This window comes from Zosterops lateralis, assembly GCF_965231275.1.
Source record: "Zosterops lateralis genome assembly, chromosome: 16".
Lineage (NCBI taxonomy): Eukaryota > Metazoa > Chordata > Aves > Passeriformes > Zosteropidae > Zosterops > Zosterops lateralis.
Window position 1 is genome coordinate 3825722 of NC_139776.1, and position 22087 is coordinate 3847808.

A 22087-nucleotide genomic window follows, 5' to 3' on the forward strand; every position below is an offset into this window, starting at 1 on the left:
CTGTAGTTGAGGTTGTGTCAGTATTTCCATTGTAAACCTATGGAGGGTCTTACCTTGGCACTAAACTGCCCTAAGCTGAATCTTTGCCATACAAGGCTTCTGCTCAAGCGTGATTTGGTGGGTTGGTTTTTCAACAGTTTCCAACACAAACTCTTGTTTCTGTTTTAAGTTATACAACTGTTTTGTTGGATGGGGGTTGGTTTAAAAAGAAAACAACAAAAAACAACAAACAAACCTGGTTTCAAGATTGTTTTTGGCACTTCTGTAACTCAGAAATGGTTTTGATTTTAAAACAACCTTCGGCAAGCCAGTAACCTACAAATATGGTCTGATCACTTTGGGTATTTTGTAAAAATAATAATAAATTGTAGAGATGTTGTGGTTTCAAAATCAGCTACTGTGCATTTGCAGTAACTTATTTCAACCCAAGAACTTTTAGTAATTTGTGCATCACAGCACAGATTCAGTGTGGTGCAGCAGAGTAGGGATAACTCCTAAAGCTTTTTTTTAATAATGTGGAGAGATAAATCCACTACAGACTAAAAAAGGATTCAGCTGCCTCTGAAAGCATCAAAAACTGCTCTCAGAGGCTGAAACTGGAGCTCTGCAAGTTGATAGGAGCAGCCTTTGATGCAAAAGCCTAGGAAGGCATCCTGGATCAGCTGTCATAGGCAGGAGTCCTGAGGGCTTTTCTTCATTTATCTAAAAACTGTTTTGATTCTTGGCATCAGGGCAGGGTTTAACTGAGGGTATGTCCCAACTCCAGAGGAAGAGAAGCTAACACTGCTCCACTGTGCTGCATGGAATTGATTCCTGCAGGGTCATTTCCTTCTGCCAGTAAATCTATGCACAGAAATATTAATGTTCATGGCTTCAGAACTTGGACACCTTGTAATTTGTCGTTGGTGTGTTGTTCCTGTAAATGATGGAGGATGTTTTGTATTATTTATCTTATTTTCCAATGTCAAAAAGTATGTGCCAGTAAAAACAAAAGACAAATGCAGGAGATGGCCCCCAGACTTGGAGGCAGAGCCCGTGACAGCTGAGTACCAGTCCAGTGCCTTAGTGACAATGCTCTTGGTGATTGGTGCTATACAATTGTCTTAAGAGTGATAAAGTTGTTCTCAGTTATAAAATTATGTGACTCATTGTGGAAGAGAGTAAGTTCTCTCTTCTTTGCCCAGCTGTACCTAATGTGCTGTGTGTGTTCCTAACAATGCTGGCACTCCTAAGACCTCTTCCATGGAAGTAGATGATAAAATTCCTACTAACTTCAATAAGCAGGATCAGGGCCATAGATTACTATCAGTGGAAATCTCACACAGGAGCAGGTCCTCATCTCTAAAATACGTGTTAAGTTTGTATAACAGTAAAAATATTTATAAGAAAACATCTGTTTGCAGTCCAAAACCAAACTGTGCCCTTCTTCCTCAGCTTGGTATCTCTAAAAATTCATCTGTTGGGAAAAAAATCTTCCTGTTCTTTGATGAACTTTGAAGTGTCTGTGTAAATAAAATAAGCTACAAAGGGGATTTCTGAAGCTCTGCTGATGAAAGCCTGACACGGAAGAATCTCTCTGGTGACTGACAAGACAAATTCCAAGAGTGAGCCTATTTTAATCCTGGTCATACCCAGTTGGCTTCAGTCCTGTGAGTGTGTCAGAGTAGGCAAAACTGCTTCAGAGTTTTACTGTAGTGCACAGACTGCTAAAATTTGAGCCATAATTACTGGCTGTGTAATTAATTGTGATCCCTGATTCTCATTAAAAGCTCAAACTGCTTTTTACCCTGGTTACTTTCGGTGTACTGAGCTGAGCAAAAGGGGTGTGGTGTAAAGCACAAATCTGACCTGGAAAAGCAACATGGGATGAGGTGGGGAGGCAAATAAGATCTCTCACTGCATTAAACGTAAAAATTATACGGTGGAGGTTTTTCCTGATTTCTGTGTCCTATAAACTTAGTCTGGTTCTGTGGAAAACTGAATTCCCCAGGTAACAACAGCATTGAGATCTCTCTGACATGGATAACTGACCAAATATGACTAAATACGACATTTTTAGATGACTAAAAATCCACCAAAAACAAAACTTACAGATTTTCCTATTTTTTTTTTCACTTAGGAAATCTGACTCAAAATTATTGAATGACAGAACAAAATAAAACCTTTAAACATTGTCTCAGATAGGGAGAAGATGCTGACATTAGGGATTTTTATATAACATGCTTTTTAATGCTGGAGTACCAGCAGACAAATGTAAGCAAATTCAAAATTAAAATGTGAATTTATCTCTTCACTTTAATTTACCCAGTCATTTTATTGAATGAGTTGGCTGATTTATTTTTTTTTTAATATACTACTATTCAATTTTGGAGAAAGACAAGCCTAGGACAGAGGCAGTAATGTTGGGAATTCTCTCAGTTCTGTTGTTCTGTCATGCAAACTATTGTTTCAGGCTGTAAATTTTATGTGAATTATTAATAGTGAAGTACAGTGTTTCTATCTGTAGTTTTCTGGTATTTGATGTGACTTTGGAACTGTATCATCATTCTTGCAACTGAAATGCCAGTGCCAGCAGAGGAAGGAGCAGCTGTGTCAGGGTTAGGAATTGCCACATCAGGGGGACACATTCTGGTTCTTTTTTTGCTTCATTTTCAGTTTGCTGTTGGCAGGATCAGAAGAGCTTCCACAAAAAAAAAAGACAAATTAGGGGTTGCGTGATAAAACTAAATATTGTGGAAGAGCTCAAAGTATTAATGGAAAGTGTTTCAGTCTGGTGCTGAGGTAGAGCCAGGGAGATGTGTCCTGAGAGGGGTGTGAGGGGTGATATGAATATCTCAGTGGTTTTAATCTCTGTTCTCTTACTGTTTGAAGGCACAACATCCAAAATGAAGTAACAGATTGTGACAGTTTTTGGTGCTAACCCCGACTTCTGTTTCTCACAGGGCAAAGCTCTGCTGGGCTACAGAGGTTCATCTGTGTAAAGGCAGTCTGGGAGCCCAGAGCAGCCACAAGCAACAGCTTTTGTGAACCTGTTTGTGATTTAAAACTGGGAAACTTACCAGCCAATTGCTCTGTCCTGTAGCATGTCCCAAACCCTGCTGCCTCTGGGTTCAGCTGCTTTCTCCTGTCCTCAGCCCCCCTTACTCTTTTAATGGTGTGGCTGATAAGAGAATAGAACAGTTACGAAAGAAAGGTATGAGATAACTTCAGTTCAAAATCCATCACCTTGGACACTGAAAAAGAGATTTAGGGGGGGAAATTCTTCATTCCCCAGGTGAGTGACCCAGTCTGGGATCCTCATACAAATTTTCAAGGTCAGAGAATTAATCTGTCCCAAAAGGCCAGGGATATCCAGTTAAGGAACTGCAAAAAAAAAGGTACTTTGTGCAACCATTAGAGCTGGGAGATAGTTTAGTGAAAAGTGAGTTTAATGATCAGCGTGAAAATCAACCAGAACTTCTTTGAAGCAAGAAAATGTTTCCACCACAGGCTCATCTTGAGAAGCACTTGGGGCATGGGGAGGCTCAGTCTCTTAAGAATGTTTTAAAGAATCCTCAGTATATAAAATACAGTTGACATTCAAAGGACACTAGAATGACACCACGTCAGCAACCTCAAATCCACCTTGTTTTGTCTCAGAATATTCTTGGTTACCTGGTGAAGTGTTGTGTGTTCAATGTCTGGAATAACTGTTAGCAGTACTCGAGGTACAAACAGAAATGCTTCATCTTGAGGCTCTGCTTGAGAAGGAAGAACTCTTTAGCCAAAATTCATTAGCCTAACGATGCTGCTGTAATTTCCTACTCCATTGGAAAGTTATTACCTTATCTCTAGTTGAATGTATTGGCTGCTTTGTAAAGGGCTAACGATTACAAAAATACAAATTTATGCTAAAAGAATTTGTAGAGGGCAAGGAGCAGAGGGAATGACAGAGAATGAATGCCAGGGTGGCTATTTTTAAAAAAAACATATGAATAAAAGGCAAACAGCTTTGTTGGAAGTCGGCTCTTCTGTTTGGGATTTTTTCTTCTGTATTTTAGGAAGGATCCAAGTGAAGTTGGATGATTTCGTCAGCTGTATTACATTCAGCCCTTTTGGTAGCAAATCCTGAAGTACAGTTGTTAAACAATTTGGTCAAAAATCAAGCAAATTTTGATAGTTGGAATTGAAACTTGATAATTTGATACTTTGTTTACTTTTCTGTTAAATAACAACAACAACAAAAGGTACAAAAAGAAAAAATAATGTAATTTTCTATGTTCCTGTACATCTGGCTCTTCTTCATACACTTTAACTTTCCAGAATGCCTTTACTGCTTCCTCAAATCATGCAGCAGAGACACCAAGGCTGACCTTCACTGGATATTTATTGGGCTCCAAATTTCCTCTCTCTCTCAAAATTTATCTCAGATTTTCCTCTCTGCCTCATCAAAATCTCATTAGATAGAAATTGTCCCTCAAGAATATTTTACATATAAAATGTAGTCAAATACACATTTAGAGGAAAATTTGTTGCATTAATTTGCTGCATAATAAAACCTTTCAGGGACATTGAGGTAAATCTTAAGTGCTTTTAGTCATGAACATTTCACTGAAACTTTGTAAAACACAAATCCATATGGGGGAAATGCAGTTAAACCCAAGAGACAACCAACATTGTTTCCATTCAAAATTGTAAAGATTTAGTTAGCAAAATCAATTTCTGGTACATTTAATATTTCATCATATTTTAAGTGATATCTTGAAACAGTTCAGTTTAATCTGATTTTACCTCTTGTTTATTGGCCTGAAGTGAGGCAAACTTGGATATTGCAATTCTGCAAAGGGCTATTCAGTAAATGTCTGGCTGTTACAGATCCCAGTTTTCTTCTCAAGGGAAGCTGAAAGTAAATGCTTTGAGTATTGTTCATTCTTTATATATTAAAAAAAAAATCCTTTTCTGTTACTGCAATCAAAATAAAGAGATATACAAAGAAAACTTCTAGTTTTAAGATTCAGGAACTGAAGTCATAAATGTCTAATACCACTATGTCTCTGAATGGCAGTTGGTGCTGAGGACTGTTCTCATTTTCTACTCAGTTCAGCAGGATGTTCTGTAGAACATAATTATTAATTACCATATTAATTACCACTCAATAATTACCACTGAAGCCCCATAGGTCCAACTGTTGTCACCAGACAAAACTTTTACCTGCTCTGGAAATGCTTTACTGAGGCTAAGAGTGTTCCAGGCCATAAGCTCTGGCACAATGGAATTCTCAAGGCTGCAGATCCCGGGACACACACAGCAAATTTCAGTTGTGGGAAGGAAGATTCTCCTACCTAGATAAAAACTGTCATGCAAAGTGCATTTAGTTGAACTTTCTGTAAAGAACCAGGATCTCGTCCTAAGCCTGATGAAGTCTCAGACCTTGTGGTTTTCCCATTCAGTTAAATTGAAATGTTAAGTTCTGGACTCACTTTTTCTCCAATTTGAAGTTTTCTGAACCCTCTGTTAAGGTACTATAATGGTTACTCTGAAATCACCTCCAGAGGACTTGTATTACACCTAATTACACATCCTAGAACTTCATTGCAAGCCAAAAAAAAGGGGAAAAAAAGAAAAAAAAAGATGGAGCACAGGAGGTGTAGAGGTGTTTCTTATGAGACTCTCAGAATGTACTTTTCCTTTCTTGGTTTGGGATAGATTAAATTTAGATCTGGAACTTTCTTAGGAAGCTCTGACTGGTTAATCACAGTGTCTGTTCCGAGTTCACTGTTATTTCTCACATCTATGGGATGGAAATTGCCTGCTAACCAAATGGAGATGAGCCAAAAAACTTTTTCTCAAGGATATTTCCATTGGCTCCCAGCCTCAGCTTGTCACTTCACTCCCAGTTCGTCCCTCATAAAAAATGAGGGTGAGATTGTTATATTATCATCCTGTGTGTGGCTAAATCCCTCATAAAAAATGAGACCGGTGACTCCACGAGTATTGGGATGTCCCTCACTGTCCCCTTGCCTGCATTGGAAAACCTGTCCCTTGTGGCTCTGCTTCAATCCGTGTCGTTTATTCCGAAAAAGCCTTTTTTCCCTTTCTGCTGGCAGAGCAGAAAGAACATAATCTCCGGCTCTCAGAATGTCGGAGCAGTCTCAGGAAGGGTTCACCACTGTAGGGCAGCACTCGACAGCACAACTCCTGCTCTGCTCAGCTCAGCTGATGGGCTACAGTCTCTGTATTGAACCTGCAAGTGCAGAAAATCCTTTGATTAGCACATTTGAACCAGGATTTTTGTCTGTTGGAGATCCTGGAACTTATTTCTTCTGAACAGGGGGTTTTCTCAGCAAGCAATGCATGGAAGACAATGTCATTTCTTTTTACTGTATTTCAGTTAGAAACTGAATGAGAATAAAGAACCTTTTAAATAATTAATCAGCAAAACTCCTGAACACACCCTCCCCTTTCTCACAGTTAAAACTCTTATACAAGTGAAGAACGGGAGTGGATCTGAAGAGACAAAGGGACTCTGTTCCTTCACATGGTCTCGGTAAAGCCTCTCCCCTTGCCCGAGGCCTCATTATGTGACCAGTTTTCACTGTGGGCTTGTCCCCTGTTCATCCAATTCCTTGTCCCTCCCTTCATTGGGGACCCTCCTGACCCGCTGTCCTGGCTCAGCATGGAGGGTGAGCACAGCCAGTGCTCTGGGGATCCAGTTTTGTGCCTGGGGAACAAATCCTGTGTCACAGCCTGCCCTGTGACATTGCTAAAGGACATCACTTTATTACAGACATCATCACTTCTGTCCTCGGAACAGGGGACGCGGCCCTCACAGCACCTCTCCTCTGCCCAGAGACAACCACTTTCATTCCACAGTTACCCACACCCTCACCTTTTTTTTTTTTTTTTTCTTAGTTTGGTTTGGGATTTTTTGTTTGTTTGTTTTCCTACTTGTCAGTTTTTCTGTTCTACCGTAATATTTCATCATTCTTATCAACTTGCGTTTGTTCAACATCCTCCTCACGCTTCCATGTGGGTGAGGGAGTGAGGGAGGGAACTGCTGTTCCCTTCACATCTACAGCCAGAAGAGGAACACATAATCCCTTGGAGAACATATATATCCCTTGGAGCAACACATGGAGAAACATGTCCCATGGAGAAACACATCACATGGAGAACATATCCCTTGGAGCAACACATCTGTTATAAATACATCCCATGGAGAACACACCCCCTTGGAGCAACTCATCCCTTTCCCCGCTCTTCCCCTGCAATTCCCGCCCGCTGCTGCTGCGCTGGGAGGCTTCGCGGGGCAATTTGATTTTTATACTCCCACAGGTTTCTGTGCCCGCTGCCCGCCTCCCCTCAGAGCCCGACAGGACTGTACCGCCCGGCCAGGGCCGCCCCTCAGGCCCCGCCGCCATGCCGGGGCCCCGGTCCCGCCCCGCCGCCGCCATTCCGCGGCGCCCCGCCCGTTCCGGCCGCCGGGCGGGCAGGGCCGGGCCGGCTGCGGGGCCATGGAGGACGCCGATTATTTCGAGGGCAGCGCGGCCGAGTGGGGCAGCGAGGCGGACGGGGCCGCGGTGAGCGTCGGGGGCAGCGTGGCGAGGGCTGGCCGGAACCCTCCAGGCGTGTCCAGGAGCAATCCCTGGGCATAAACTCCCGAGCATTCCCGTGAATCCCGAGCATCCTCCGGGAGGATTTTGGAGTATTCCCCGGGAGGACTCGGAGGGTCCCCGGGTGGGTCCCGGAGCGTCCCTCGGGCCCTCCGGCTCCGGGCTGAGGGGACAAGCGCTGGTGTGAGGTCAGGGGCCGGGGCTGGGGTTAAACAGGGGGAAGGCGGGTTTTGTGCCTTCCTTTTGTGCTGTTTTTTTGTGCCTTCTCCGTTAATAGTCGCTGTTTGCCGGGGTGCGGGTCGCTGAGGTGTGTGTGCTGCTGTGGGCAACAAGAGCCTGAATGTGGGAGCAGGGGGGAAAACGGGACAGGGGATAGGCTGACCTGACTGTGCTTGTGAACAGCAAGATGATGAGGATGGGGAGGGAGAAGATGATGCCGAAGTCCAGCAGGAGTGCCTGAAGAAGTTTTCGACCCCCGACTATATAATGGAACCGTCTATATTTAACACCTTAAAGAGGTGAGCATGACACGGTGTGTGTTAAGTGGTGTCACTTCATATGGAAATGTGTCCAAATGGTGCTGTTGTATTTCCCTTTAAATTTAGACTTCGATTTTTATTTTTTTTCTTTTTTTTAATATGACTCAAATAGTTCTTTTGTAATCCTTTCACCAGGTATTTCCAAGCGGGAGGATCTCCAGAGAATGTTATTCAGCTCCTCTCTGAAAACTACACTGCCGTGGCACAGACTGTCAATTTGCTGGCAGAGTGGCTCATTCAGACAGGTATGACACAAGACGCAGAGTAGTTTGGGTCTGTAATTGTTATTCTGTCAGAAATGTCTGAATTTGTGGCAAATTTGATCATACACAGGAAGTGGATTGTTAAATTGTCATCCTGTATGTGGCTAAATCCTTTATAATAATAGGTTTATTCCACTTGGAGAATAATGATGCAATATGTTGATGAAATGCCAACAAACAGTTGTAAAGAGTTTTATGGTTGAAACAACTGCATAAATTATAGTTTCTTTTTAATTTCACTCAAACAGCAAGGGTGCTGTTCTGTAGACAGTATAAGCAGTGTTTGGTATCTTGTAATGGAGTTAATTATAGAATCGTTATTACATTACCAGAATTATTATACTCTGATTTTAGAAATGTAGAACTGCTCATTGCTATTTGTGTGTTATTTTGTAGAATACTATCAAAGCTACTGATAACAAATATTTAAAAGTATGAACTTTAGTGTGTAATAACATGGTTTTACCCAGCCCAGGTAATCCCTTTTTTGGTTAAAAGACCCCTGCATTTTGCTGTTACACCAGTAACTGTCCTGGAGATGACTGACTTTGCTTTTTGTGTGTCTGATGAGGAGAGCAAGATTGTGACCTGCCTGAGATCCTAAACAGTTTAGCACTTAGGGAAAAAAGCCCGAAAATCTGTAAATCTGTATCAGTGCGGCTCAACAGTAGCACTGATGGCTCTCCTCTCATCTTCTCTGTGCTGATAAATTTTGGGGTAGTTTCTGTTCTCATTGGAAAACGTGGGATGCTGCTGCTGTGTTCCATTGGGACTGCATTGCATTTACCAAATGTTTTGTTCCTTCTGTGCAGGTGTTGAGCCAATGCAGGTTCAGGAGACTGTAGAGAACCACCTGAAGAGTTTACTGATCAAGCACTTTGACCCTCGGAAAGCAGATTCCATCTTCACAGAGGAAGGAGAGGTGTGCATGCAATCCCTGTTGCTGTCTCTGCAGTGGATCCTTCCTAGACACCTTCGTCTGATGGGAGTTGTGGAGGGAAGGGAAATTGAACCTTCACAACTCTTTGCCTGAGGAGCAACTGGTTTCAGAAAACCAGCTCTGTCTCACTGGAGTCCTCAGAGGTTTAGAGAACTTGGAAATTTGGAATGTACCCTCCTTTGTAATAAAGCTCTGTAGAACAAGGTAAAAAAAAGCCTTGCTTTTTATGATCCCGACAACAAGATAGTCTTAAATTTCTTTCTTTTGCTCTGTTCTTTTCAGACTCCAGCCTGGCTTGAGCAAATGATAGCACATACCACGTGGAGAGATCTTTTTTACAAATTGGCAGAAGCCCATCCTGATTGTTTAATGCTTAATTTTACTGTGAAGGTACTAAAGTCTAATGAATGAGAATATCCATAGAGGGCTAATTGTTCTGGCATCAAATATTTGTTGTGGTCTTGCTTGTATCTTTTATATATTCCTGCTAATACTAATTAGTAAAAGTACACCTTGGTGGGGGGACTTGTGCTGCAGGTTGCAGTAAGTGTAATTTCCCAGTTTGAAGGACTGCTGTTTCAATTTTTGTTGGGGTGTGAGAGTTTTCTTTTTTTATTATTTTTTTTTTTTTCTTATTTTCTCCCCATGTTTGTTTGTTTTCCTTTGATCTCTGTTTGAAAATTCTGGATTTCTAGGGCAATGGAACATCTCAGTCAGTTTGGTACATTTCTGTGACAAGAAAAGAATGTTATATTTCAGTGTGCTCTGCTACATTTTTTATTAATATGCTTTATTTTTGCTACATCTTTATTGGTTTCCTTTTCTGTAGACCACAATATAAATATGAATTCCAATCAATATATGCAGAGGTGAAACTTCAATTCTATGTGTTCTTCTAGATTTGTTAGGATTTCAGAAATACAAAAATTACATATTGTAAATGTAAATAACACAAGATTTCTGTGTTGTTTTTATTTTTATAGCTTATATCTGATGCTGGGTATCAAGGGGAAATAACCAGTGTTTCAACAGCATGTCAGCAACTAGAAGTATTTTCCAGAGTCCTGCGTACATCTCTGGCAACAATTTTAGATGGAGGAGAAGAAAACCTTGAGAAAAACCTCCCTGAGTTTGCTGTAAGTTTGTTTTTTGGGGTTTTTTTCACCGTTTTTTATGTAGAAAAAGAATTTATGTTTTGCTTTCCAGTTAGGAGATACAGATCACTGTGGGATCGATATCCTACAAAAGCTTATGAAGAGAAGGTATATCTGAGTTTAAACCCAGAAGTTTATGCTTTTTTTGGTCATTCTGTGACTAGGAATTCCTTGGGTTGCTTATGTGACACTTCTTATATTTATTAAATGGGTTGTAAAAAAGGTGAGGGTAGAACTGTTGTCCTCCACATGTACTACAAGATCTAAAGATCAGTCTTGTCAGTCCCTTGGCAAATGAAAATAATTCTCTTATCATCCACATTGGTGTGAAAGTTGCCATCTGAACAACCCAGCATGCATTCAGTGTTGTGGAACAGCACAGTGATTTTCAGCTGGCTTTGAGCTTCCCTTGGTGTTTAAATACTGCAGAGAAAGTACTGAGCATAAGTAGAATAGATTTCCGTCTCAGTTTTGGCATCTGAGAAATTAAGTTCTCAATTCAGCCATTTCTTCCTGTGTGGTGTCAATACTTTTCTGTGTTTTCCTCTTGGCTCTTGGGGTTTTGACTCTGTTGTTCAGTTTGTGTTTTGGTTTTTTTTTTTCTTTGCAATTTTGCAAATTTTTTTTCCCCTTTTGCTCTCACGGCAACATAATCACAGAGAGAGACACTGGGATGTTTTCTTGCTGACTGGGTGAGGTTTGTGCTGTGCTTTCACAGAAGATGGTGTGCCACGGGGAACACACTTACCTCTTTGCCCAGTCCATGATGTCCATCCTGGCCCAGGAGGAGCAGGGCGGCTCCGCCGTCCGCAGGATCGCCCAGGAGGTTCAGCGATACGCCCACGAGAAGTGAGTGCCAGCTCTGGGCTCAGGGAGGTGGAGCTCACCACATCTGTGAGCTCTGATGGCTGTTGCTCATTCTTGGTCGTCTTTCACCAGCAAAAGGAGAAATTTTAGCTGCAGCAGAGCAGTTCTTGAAGTTGTAGAACAGCAGAAAAAGCTCAGTGTCCTGTACCAGAGAGACCTGAAACTGGAAAAGTTGATTTTTCTGTTGGTTTTTTTTTTTTTTGACTTGAAGTTTCTGTCTATTAAGAAATATCTATTTTTATTTTTCTATTAACATTTTGGAAATGATCAAGGCAAACACAAGGCCTATTTCTGTAGTTATCCTAAGGCATTACATCCCATAGAATATGCCCTGTTGACTCAGTGGGACTTCATCTGAAATACCTGAATTAAGGAAATAAGTCACTGTGTGTGTTCGCTCTTCCTGCAGAGGCCACGATGCCAGTCAGATCACCTTAGCACTGGGTACTGCAGCCTCCTACCCCAGAGCTTGCCAGGCTCTGGGGGCAATGCTTTCCAAAGGAGCTCTGAATCCAGCAGATATCACTGTCCTCTTCAAAATGTTTACAAGCATGGACCCACCTCCAGTAGAACTGGTCAGTATTTACCTGTTTGTCACCTCTGAAACTTATTTCTGTTACAGTAGCACTCAGGAATGGAGTGCCTTGTACTAAGTGTTGCATGGACACAAAATCTGTAGTTGTAAGTAATGTCTAAAAGTGAAGCTGCTACTTGCATTCTGGCTTGCATTATCTTTGTGGTACTTTTGTTGGGGTTTTTTAATCATTCCAAGTTGTGGTTTTACATATAATTAAATTAAAGGACTTTTCCATGGGACATAAAGAATGCAAGGAATTAATTCTTTAAACAAACAAACAAAAAATTAGGGAAAAAAATCCCTGCCCACTTTAGCGGTTTGTTATAAGCAGGCCCACATTTCACATTTCTCACTGCATTGTTCTAACATGGGTTTTGGTAAGAAGAGGCAAGATTTTGATGCTTTAGCAATATGGTAACTGATTCATTTTTTCTTTCAAAAGTCTGGGTCTCTTCAGAAAATTGTTTAATGTACTCTTAAAGGAAGATGTATTATCTTGTTCTATGTAAGGTATATCAGGTGCAAAAACTCCATTCTTAGTCACCTGTCATGATTCTCAGGCTCTGATAAAATGTTCTTTCTCTTCACAGATTCGAGTGCCTGCATTTCTGGACCTCTTCATGCAGTCCTTGTTTAAACCAGGTGCTAAGATCAACCAGGATCACAAACATAAATATATCCACATACTGGCATATGCAGCTAGTGTTGTAGAGATGTGGAAAAAGGTAATGTTCACTTCTGTGAATAGTATTATTTTTACCTACAGCAGCCTGCCTGTGCTGAAGAAAATGTATGGTTGTGAAGTTGCTCAGTTTAAAATAATACATTCAGTTTAGTTTACTTATTTTAATATGAAGTGCTTCTGCCTTCAGCTGAGGTGATGAAAAAGTGTAGATCCTGATGATCAAACAAAAGTCTTGAGTGCACTGAGAATTAAATATTACAAACATCCTTGTACTTCAGCTGACTCATAATTAATTTTTCTGAAACTCGCATGTGACTGAATTTTGAGACACAGGATGCAATCCTAGGCTTATTGCAGGTTACAGCTCCTTTCCTTAAATAACCAGACATCTGCAACTTTTGCATTCCGATTTTGCAATAATTTTTGCAGAACAAGAGAGTCAGCATCAACAAGGATGAACTCAAGTCAACCTCAAAAGCCATTGAGACTGTTCACAACCTGTGTTGCAATGAGAACAAAGGGGCATCAGAGCTGGTTGCAGAACTGAGCACTCTCTATCAGTGCATCAGGTGAGCAGACAGGCTGGGAATCTCTCCTGAGGACAGAATTCCTGTCTTTCACACACAACTTGTCCTCCTTGGGTGGCAGAACATGCATTTCTGAAAACAGTGGCAGATTACTTTGGGTTCCTAATAAAACTTGCATTTATTTTTCATGCTGCTGAAGTGCTGTGTCTCTGTAGGTTCCCAGTGGTGGCCATGGGTGTGTTGAAGTGGGTGGACTGGACAGTGTCAGAGCCACGGTACTTCCAGCTGCAGACTGATCACACCCCAGTTCACCTGGCACTGCTGGATGAGGTAAGAGTGTCTGTAAAACTTTGCTGGAGAGCAAAAACCCTCCTGATTCTTGTGTAACACTCAGTGCACTGAGTGCCTGTCCTTTGCAATAAGGCAGTAAATAGGCAGAGATGAATCTGTTTAGGGTAAATTGTTTGGTTTTGTCAGCTCAGCATTATTTACGCCAGGAAAACTTGATGGAATGCTTTTCTAAATGAATTTCTGTCTGGAACTGAACATCAGTGTAAGCTTGTCTGGTGCATTGTGTTTTAAATTGCAGTTCTGAGGAGCTCACTTTGCTGTGTTGTTTGCAGATCAGTACGTGCCATCAGCTGCTTCATCCCCAAGTTCTGCAACTTCTTGTCAAGCTCTTTGAAACAGAACATTCCCAGCTGGATGTGATGGAGCAGGTAATACTCAGAGGATTCTGGTTTTGTTATTTCACATCAGTCACTCTACTCTTACCCAGTTCAACAGCTTTTCCTCTCATGGCAGGGTTAATTTAGAAGTGGTTAAAATGTAGTGTAGCACGTACTGAATGAATAAAAATTGCACACTTTGAGAGCAAATTCTAATGTGTTGGCTCTTCCCTCCCTGCACCATCAGCTGGAGCTGAAGAAGACTCTCCTGGACAGGATGGTTCACTTGCTGAGCCGAGGGTACGTCCTGCCTGTTGTCAGCTACATCCGCAAATGCCTGGAGAAGCTGGACACCGACATCTCGCTCATCAGATACTTTGTGACAGAGGTCAGCAGCCAAAACTGTTTACTGAAGTCTAGAGATCAAGGTTAAAATCAGCTCCCTGTGTTTTGGATATTCAGAACTACTTCAAGTTCAGGTCAGATTTTGAGCAGTGTCTCAGTGTTCACCAGGATGGGACTTGATCCTATTGATCCTGATTTCTGGAAGTGATAAGGTACTCAGTAGAGCACCCTGAGAATACAGAATTAGTTACTTGCACTTGAGACCTCTTCTTCATACAACTACTTGTATGCTTCCAAGACTGGTATATGAATTAAATATTGTGCCTTCTCCCCCTGTAAGTGCAAGAATTGCCAGTTTTTGTCTGCTGTTTCAGGTGCTCGATGTGATTGCTCCTCCATATACCTCAGACTTTGTACAGCTTTTTCTCCCAATCTTGGAGAATGAAAGTATTGCAGGCACCATAAAAACAGAAGGTGAACATGATCCTGTGACAGAGTTCATAGGTAAGTCACATTTATTTGCATGCCTGCTTCCATTTGTGTGTTACAACTTGCAAATAATGCTTAGGAGACAGTACTAAATACAGGAATGCCTGCCAGCTGTTTTCTCAAACAACTTCCCTTTTAGGGACCCAAAGTGTTTAGCAATTTTCCTGTGATCAAGAATCTGTGGGTAGTAGTGAGGAAAGTGAAGATAAATCCTGCTTTTTAGGAACTAGCACTGCAGCAAGGAAAAGAAAAGAAGGAAAGCTGTCTGTCATATTATACTCCATCCTAAAACAAAAACATCTGTCCAGGCCTTAAAACCCTAATTATTACATAATGCAGAAATCCATATGCAAATACATAAATCAGAGATTCATAGGTAATGTATTGAACAGTGTCTTTTTTTTTTCTCTCCTTTTAAGCTCATTGCAAATCTAACTTTATTATGATGAACTAAGCAGTGGAAAACATCAAGAATGCAGCCAGAACTCATAATCACTGCTTTGCTGTGCTCTCCACCAGTGAGGTTCTACAAATGGGTGACACAGCAGCAAAAAAAACCCCAACAAAACCAACAAACCTAAAACAAGGAGGAAAAGGCTGAAGGGCATTTGCTTGACTTCCATGGTGACCTTGAAATTCTTATTGGAGGAGACCTTGTGTTTCATATCAGACAATTGTTAATGTCATTTGGGAAATGGAATGGTACCAAAGGATTTTCTGTTGTTACACAAATCAGTATAAATCAGTGTTCTGAAGAGGATGGATGGCAAGAAACAGATTTATTTGAGAGAACATTGTTTTGGTGACTTGAAGAAATTTATCACTGATTCTTTATGTAATAAACAAAATATGAAGAACAGGTAAGGCAATCCCTACTAAAAACACTTTGCAGCTAGTTCTCTGAATAGATCTTGAATGCTCTAGAGGCTTTGATGTTGCAAATTGTAAAAAATAGGAATTAGTGAGATTTGCTCTGTGCTGCAGAGAAGCCCTAATGGCTGTTCCTCCCCTTTGCATTATATTAGAATGCTAAATATTCTACATGAAAACAAAAAAAACTGTTTTGTGTAATACAAGAGGAGTTGTAACAATCAAGGTTAGTTTTGTATGAAGAGATGAATTCTGTGTGAGTGTGTTACCTTTCAGAATCTATTTTTTGCTAAATAGATGCATCAGAGGTTACTGGTAAGTTTCATTACCGTGTCATTACTGTCCCAGAATCTGAATGTGTGCTGAAATTTCATTACTGCTCATTGTAGCTTTGTTTTTATACTTCTCTCTACTCTGACCTGGCTAATGCCAAACAGTGGGAGATAAACCCAACAATATAACTTACCTTTAAATAAAGATGTTTGTTCTTTTCCAGAGATGTCTGTAGTTTCATTAAGGTGACTTGTTCTCTTTGTTCATTGGGCTGGATTCCTCTTTAGACCCCTCACTTTTAAACAAACAGTAATTTTCTTGAACAAACCAGCACATTTTGCTTTTCCAAGCACATCTGTTTTCTGAAGAACCTGCTTTCTAAGACACTGAAAGTCTGCATCCAGCTGGATGTAAATTTAAAAAGTAAAACACCTGAAAAGAACAAAACTTGCTTCTGTAGAGGCTGTCCTTGCTTATATTTGAATAGATTCACCATTATTCCAGCTAACTCTCACCATTTACAACTTGCATGAGACCTAGTTTTTGTAATTTAAGTAAATTGTAGAATTAACAACAGAAATTACTCACCCTGTGGAGAATCAATTTAGGATACAGCCCTGCACAAGCTCTTGATGATAACCAAGAGCAATTTCCTGTGTCCACTGCAATTTAAACAAGGTTTATTTTTACTTCCCTGTGTTCAAGCTTGGTATCACTTCCTCTAAACAGTTCCTCTGCACTGATCTCTGCAGATGATTTTTAACTTGTTAAACCCTTTGTGCTGCTGTGATCCTGTTCATACCCAGTTGTTCAAACCAAAATAAACTTGTCCATCAGGCCTTTCACAAGAAGAAGACCAGTGAAAGCAGCACCATCCTGGTAGAGACAACCACACACCTGTATTAATAAGCTCTTAAAATAAATACCCAGTCGTGTAAGAGAAAACGTCTGTTTATTAAATGCAGTTAGCAATGCCAGGTAGTAACATTTCATATGGCACTGATTTGTCATAAGAGTGAGGAGTTCTGGGTTATGGCAATTTATATTTTGCCTCTTTAGGTGAAAAAGGGCACAATCACATCTTAAAGCAAGAAATTTGTGCAAAGACAAGGCTAATTAGGTATGAAGTATTTAGACTGTTGTCTTTTGCTCAAAGTAATTCCCATTATATCATTTTGGTGGATAAAAGCAACCTCATTATTTGAGACTTCCAAGACCACCATTTCACCAGGAGGTCAAGCCAACAGCGTTTAATATTTTGGATTTATCATGTCCAGACTTATCACAGCTTTTGCATCATTGCAACATATTTGGTCAGTACTGTCACAATTTAAAAGAAGCTCTGGACCCAAATATTGAGTATACTTTTCCAGAACATTTACATGATGTGTAGTTAAAAAAATAGATATTTACACGTACAGGTTCTGTGATTCAGTCAGTGTGATTTTAATACTGTGCATCAAGGTAGACAACTCCTTCATGAGTTAATTACTTCAAGATGTAAATAAAATTAGGGCAGTTCTGTATTTTCCGAAGGCATTGTGTGTTGCATCTGGGTTAATTTTACAGAACTGTCTGATGGTGTTGAACTGTGACAGAGTCTTAGGCTGTTACTCTTTAAACAAAAGGAGGTTGTGCTGGGAAGCTTCCAAACCAAGTACCTAAACAAAACGCTGTAGCACGTGGAATCAGGGCAGTATAGGATCTCCATATGCACAGTCCTCTTCAATAGCCAGATTGTAGTCTGCTCCTTTTCCACCCTTATAGGCACTGGTCACAATCCTCAGCCACCCTCTTTCACCCTGTAAAAGATTTAATTTGCATTGTAAATTAGGAAACACAACTATAGAAATTTTACGTTGGTGAGTCTGTTCTGTCTGCCAAATATAAGTGATTTAAGGGAATGGAGGAATTCACTTAAACTGAAACATAATCCTGGAATCATGAGGCAACCTGCTTTGGTGAATTTACATCCCACTCATCCAGTCCAGCTACTTGATTTTTGCCTGCAACTAACAGCAATCTCCAGTTGCCCATAACAGGAGCTGCACATTCTTGAAAGGCAGAATTTGGGATAAGAGCTGCCGTTACTCGCGTATCTTCAGCCAAATATCCTTGTCTACAGCTTGGCTGGGTGTCATTTTTAAACAGTTAGTCCAAAGCAAGTTTCAGTTCTATATCCACAGGCTGTAGAGTTTTGCAAGTGAACAAACCCCACCCTCCCTCCAAAGCCAGGAGTGTATTCCCATGTCTTCTTACCCAGGGCTCGCCCCAGGAGTTACGAACTATCCAATATTCTGTCCCATTTTCCACGCCCCAGCCAGCCACAGACACGATGTGGTTCACTGTAGGTGAGGGGTTGTACTCTGTGTACAGTCCCCCTGTGTAGGCATCCAGCTTTTCAGTAGCCATTATGCCACAGCTGTAAGAAAACACAGAGAGAAGGTTTCATACAAGGGGATCAGGGCAGGGGCCTGGCTAAAAACCAACTGGTTTTCTTGCATTTTGAATTCTGATCTCAGTCTATATACAGACTGAAGTCTGCATGTTAGTGCAGAGCTGCTGATGTGTGCTATAGTGAAAATGTACACTGAGTTTCATGTATCTTTTTTTACCTAATTGGTCCATTAGTGTAGATTTCTGCCATCATTTTTTCCCTTCCACTGACAGACCCATAGTCAGCAACTTTCCAGAGCGTGTAGTTCTTGATCACGTGGCATTCTCCAAAAGTAACACAGGTTCCACACTGGTTGAACTTCTTACACTCTGTAAAACAGAGGTGAGATTATCACTGGATGTGATCTGCAGGAACGTGCTCTTCTTCAATTGAAGTAAGACACTGAGCTTTTATAATTTAATTGATGCAGATATTAATAACTTCAGAGTAATTATTAATACATATTCTCTCTGGTAAACTCAATTATTTTCTGGAAGCCACACTTAAAGTCCCTATTATCACCACTTACTGTTTTTACTTCACAGGTATAAATACTTTGTCGAGGACATAGAGAGACCATTCCAGTCACACATGACCAGCCAAAGGTTAAATTCCTCCTTTGGTCAGCTTGAGGTGACACTTGTAAATATTTCATAGTACATTAGAGATTGTGTGTCACAGATTTAAGAGATTAAGTTAAAACAACTCAGCTGTGCCAACTTGCCTGAGCATGATTTAGTGCTACACTGTCTGCCTGGAGTAGGAGACACACACACAGGCCCAGAATGAAAACCTGTTCTGTCAGTCAAACAGCAAGAAACCCAAGAATTTTTTTTTTTTCTTGGGAAGAAATGCTAGAGCAAATCAGAGACACCTACTTTGATCCTTGGCTTGGTAGTTGTTGCAGGTCTCGTCGGGGATGCCGTGGTCGTGCGCGTACATCCAGACCCCGGAGTGGTCCCCGCCCTCGCAGGACCCGGCGTCAGCACAGTCGATGACATTCTGCACAGACAGGTAGGCAGAGGGCCAAGCACCTTTCCTCTTGATGTTGATTCGGTCTGGAAGGGCAAGAAACTGGGGTTTGCTACTGGAATAGGTGGGTGGTTACGCACTGCAGCTGGTTAAGAAACTGTCGCCTCTTCATCGAACCTGTAACTGTTTGCAGACAGCAGCACTCGTGGTTGGAAAAGCTTCTGCTGTCTGCACTGGGGAACACAGCATGACCTAATTCAAACCCGAGGCTGAGTTATTATTGTGGATTTCCATTAGGAGGGGTTTTTCCCATTAAAAACTCAGCAAAAACATGCAGATGAGCAAGATCTGTCTAAAGCCTTGAAGAACCCTAGACCGCCTTTAATTCAAGCCACAGCTGCTGAAAACTTCCAGATCTGTTTCCTGTCTTTGACAGCGAAGAGTTTTCAAATACACATCATAAAAACAGCTCTGATCAGCATCTTTTACAGCAGTAGAGATCTGTGTATAAGCCCATGCATAAACGTAAGCCCATGGAGCCCAGGCTGCTGGCTCTGTGAGACAGTCTTAATGCAGGAGAAAGCTTTCAGAGGTATCTCCTTGCTGTTACATCAGCATCTCATTGTTATCCTGCCATCTCAGACAGGCACCACCACCCTGCTGCCTTATTTTCTCAGAAACAATGAGCTTACTTGGCAGAAAAGCTTCCTGATGAGTATTTATAAACTGCTTCTCTGCATTAACAGTCTTAATGTAGCAAACCACTGCTTCCCCTTGACTAAGAAAAAGGCTTATAGGAGGATTCCTGCTGAAATCAGACTTGTGTGTCTGCTGTGGTGGCCAGTCCATTGTAAGGACAAGGCTCCTGTAGCAAATACCCCACACGAGGCAATTTCTTTCATTTCCTCATTCACATCAGGGCTGGAGAGCCCCTGCTGTAGGTGCCACAGACTGAGGTACCAGAAAGGGGAAGGAGACCTGACAACTCTTTTGCATCTGCTGCTGCCACTGCCACACTCTGAGGGGAGGGCAGAACCCCCAGCTCTTACCCCAGGGACCTTGAGAGCAGTGTGGGGGGAGGTATAACTACATTCCTTCTGCAAACAGGTTTTTAACCACACACCAGCATTCCCTCCTTGCTGCCTTTGGATAAAGTGGAGCCAGCCTCACTCTGGCTGCTTTTTCTATTGAAACCAACCCTCCTTGTCTTCAGCTTGGGCATTCCCACTGTTCTGGTGTATTCACAGACACCTCAGCCTCAGTTTTTCTGTGTTAGTCACTGCAGTGATTTAGCACCTTTACACCAGCTGTCAGTAACCTGAAGCTAAACTTCCTTTTTCTCATGGAAACTCCCAATTCCAGTAGGGAGCCAGCCCCAGCCTACCTGCCAAGGCGCTGGTGCTGCCGTGGGCCCAGCAGGAGCCGCAGTACTGGGGGATGTGCTGGTTCCGAGTGGTGCTGGCGTAATTCACCCCGTTCACGTTCCTCCAGTCCCAGCTCTGCGGCAGCGCCGACACGTCCAGGTACTCGTGCGGGCGGGGGTAGGTCCTGCGGGGGGACGGGGGCGAGGGGGTAGTGCCAGCATCCCCCGGGGCAGGACGGGGGAAAAAAAAAAATCCCCAAAAAACCCCGAAACAAAACAGAACCCCCCCCCCCCCCAAAAAAAAAACAAACCAAAAAACAAACAAACAACAACAAAAAAAACCTCCCCCCCAAAAAAAAAAACAACAAAAAAATAACCAAAAAACACACACACACACACAAAAAAAAAAAAAAAAACAAAAAACAAAAAAAAAAAAAAACCCGAAATACCCCAAAACCCACTCTCACGGATTTCCCCGAGTTTCTTAACGAGGCCGCAACTGTCCGGCCGGGTCACGTGACCGCGGCGTGACCGCTCCGGCCCCGAAGTCTCGTGACCGCCCCCCCCCCCACCGGACCCCGGCACGGCCGGAGCGGCCCCGGACACCCTCAGACCACCCCCGGACCCTCCCCCAGCAACTCCAGACCACCCCGGGCACCCCCGAACCCCCTCCGGCATCCCCACACTCCAGCCGGGCACTCCCGAACTCTCCCCCGGGCACCCCCAGACGCCCCCCCGGCTTCCCCGGATCTCCCCTCAGGCACCTCTCGGGTAGCCCAGGGCAACCCCGGACCCTCCAAGCCCCGGCTGTGCCCGCCCAGCCCTTCCCCAGCGCCTCTCCCCGCCGTGCGGCCGGGAACGGCCCCCAGAGAGGGGACAAGGCACTCAAGCCCACCTGAGGCCGGGCGCCTTCTTGGCGGCCGGTTTGTAGCAGTGCTGCCCTTCCCTGAAGTAGAGCCCGGCGCGGGCGGGCGGGCAGAGGCAGCCGCAGAGCAGCAGCAGCGGGAGGAGCGGGATGAGGGGCTGGAGCGGCGGGGCCATGGCTGGAACAGCAGCAGCAGCTCCCGGGACGCGCCGGCAGCAGCGCGGTTTGAGGGCGCCGGGAGGGCCGGGCCGGGCCGGGCCGGGCGGGGCCGCGCTCACCTGCGGCGGGCGGGGACAGCCCGGACAGGACAGCGCGGCTGGGGCTGGGCCGGACCGCCCTGGGGCTGGGTGATGAGTTATTGGGGGCGAGGAGCAAACAAACCGAGATCCCGCCTTCCCAGCCCCGGATAGCGCTGCTGGTGCGGTGCTGGTGCCGCCCTGGGATGGATGGTGGGCTCTTGGGGACGAGGAGCAAACAAACTAAGATTCCCGCCTTGCCAGCCCCGCACAGCGCTGCTCGGTCCGGTGCCGGGACCGCCCTGGGGCTGGATGATGGGTGCTTGAGGACAAGGAACAAACAAATCCAGATTCCCGCCTTCCCAGCCCCGGACAGCGCTGCTCGGTGCTGTGCGGATACTGCCCTGGGCTGGCTGATGGGCTCT

General features: G+C 43.1%; 2 protein-coding genes across 2 annotated transcripts; one reads left to right on the forward strand and one right to left on the reverse strand.

Annotated features, from left to right (window-relative positions):
* The first annotated feature begins 7471 nt into the window (after nt 1–7471).
* On the forward strand, nt 7472–16006 carry NELFCD (negative elongation factor complex member C/D). The gene is made up of 15 exons (XM_083872998.1): nt 7472–7559; nt 7995–8110; nt 8267–8376; nt 9207–9316; nt 9617–9724; nt 10318–10470; nt 11207–11337; nt 11765–11930; nt 12523–12657; nt 13047–13186; nt 13360–13474; nt 13768–13863; nt 14060–14200; nt 14532–14661; nt 15066–16006. The coding sequence occupies exons 1-15, from the start codon at nt 7494–7496 to the stop codon at nt 15098–15100; spliced, it is 1752 nt and encodes a 583-aa protein (XP_083729124.1). The 5' UTR covers nt 7472–7493; the 3' UTR covers nt 15101–16006.
* Nucleotides 16007–16724: 718 nt separating this feature from the next.
* CTSZ (cathepsin Z) lies at nt 16725–21617 on the reverse strand. Its single transcript, XM_083873085.1, has 6 exons — nt 21457–21617; nt 20583–20746; nt 19105–19284; nt 18405–18555; nt 18049–18211; nt 16725–17591 (listed from the first exon to the last, which is right to left on the reverse strand). The coding sequence occupies exons 1-6, from the start codon at nt 21600–21602 to the stop codon at nt 17478–17480; spliced, it is 918 nt and encodes a 305-aa protein (XP_083729211.1). The 5' UTR covers nt 21603–21617; the 3' UTR covers nt 16725–17477.
* Between the last annotated feature and the right edge of the window lie 470 nt (nt 21618–22087).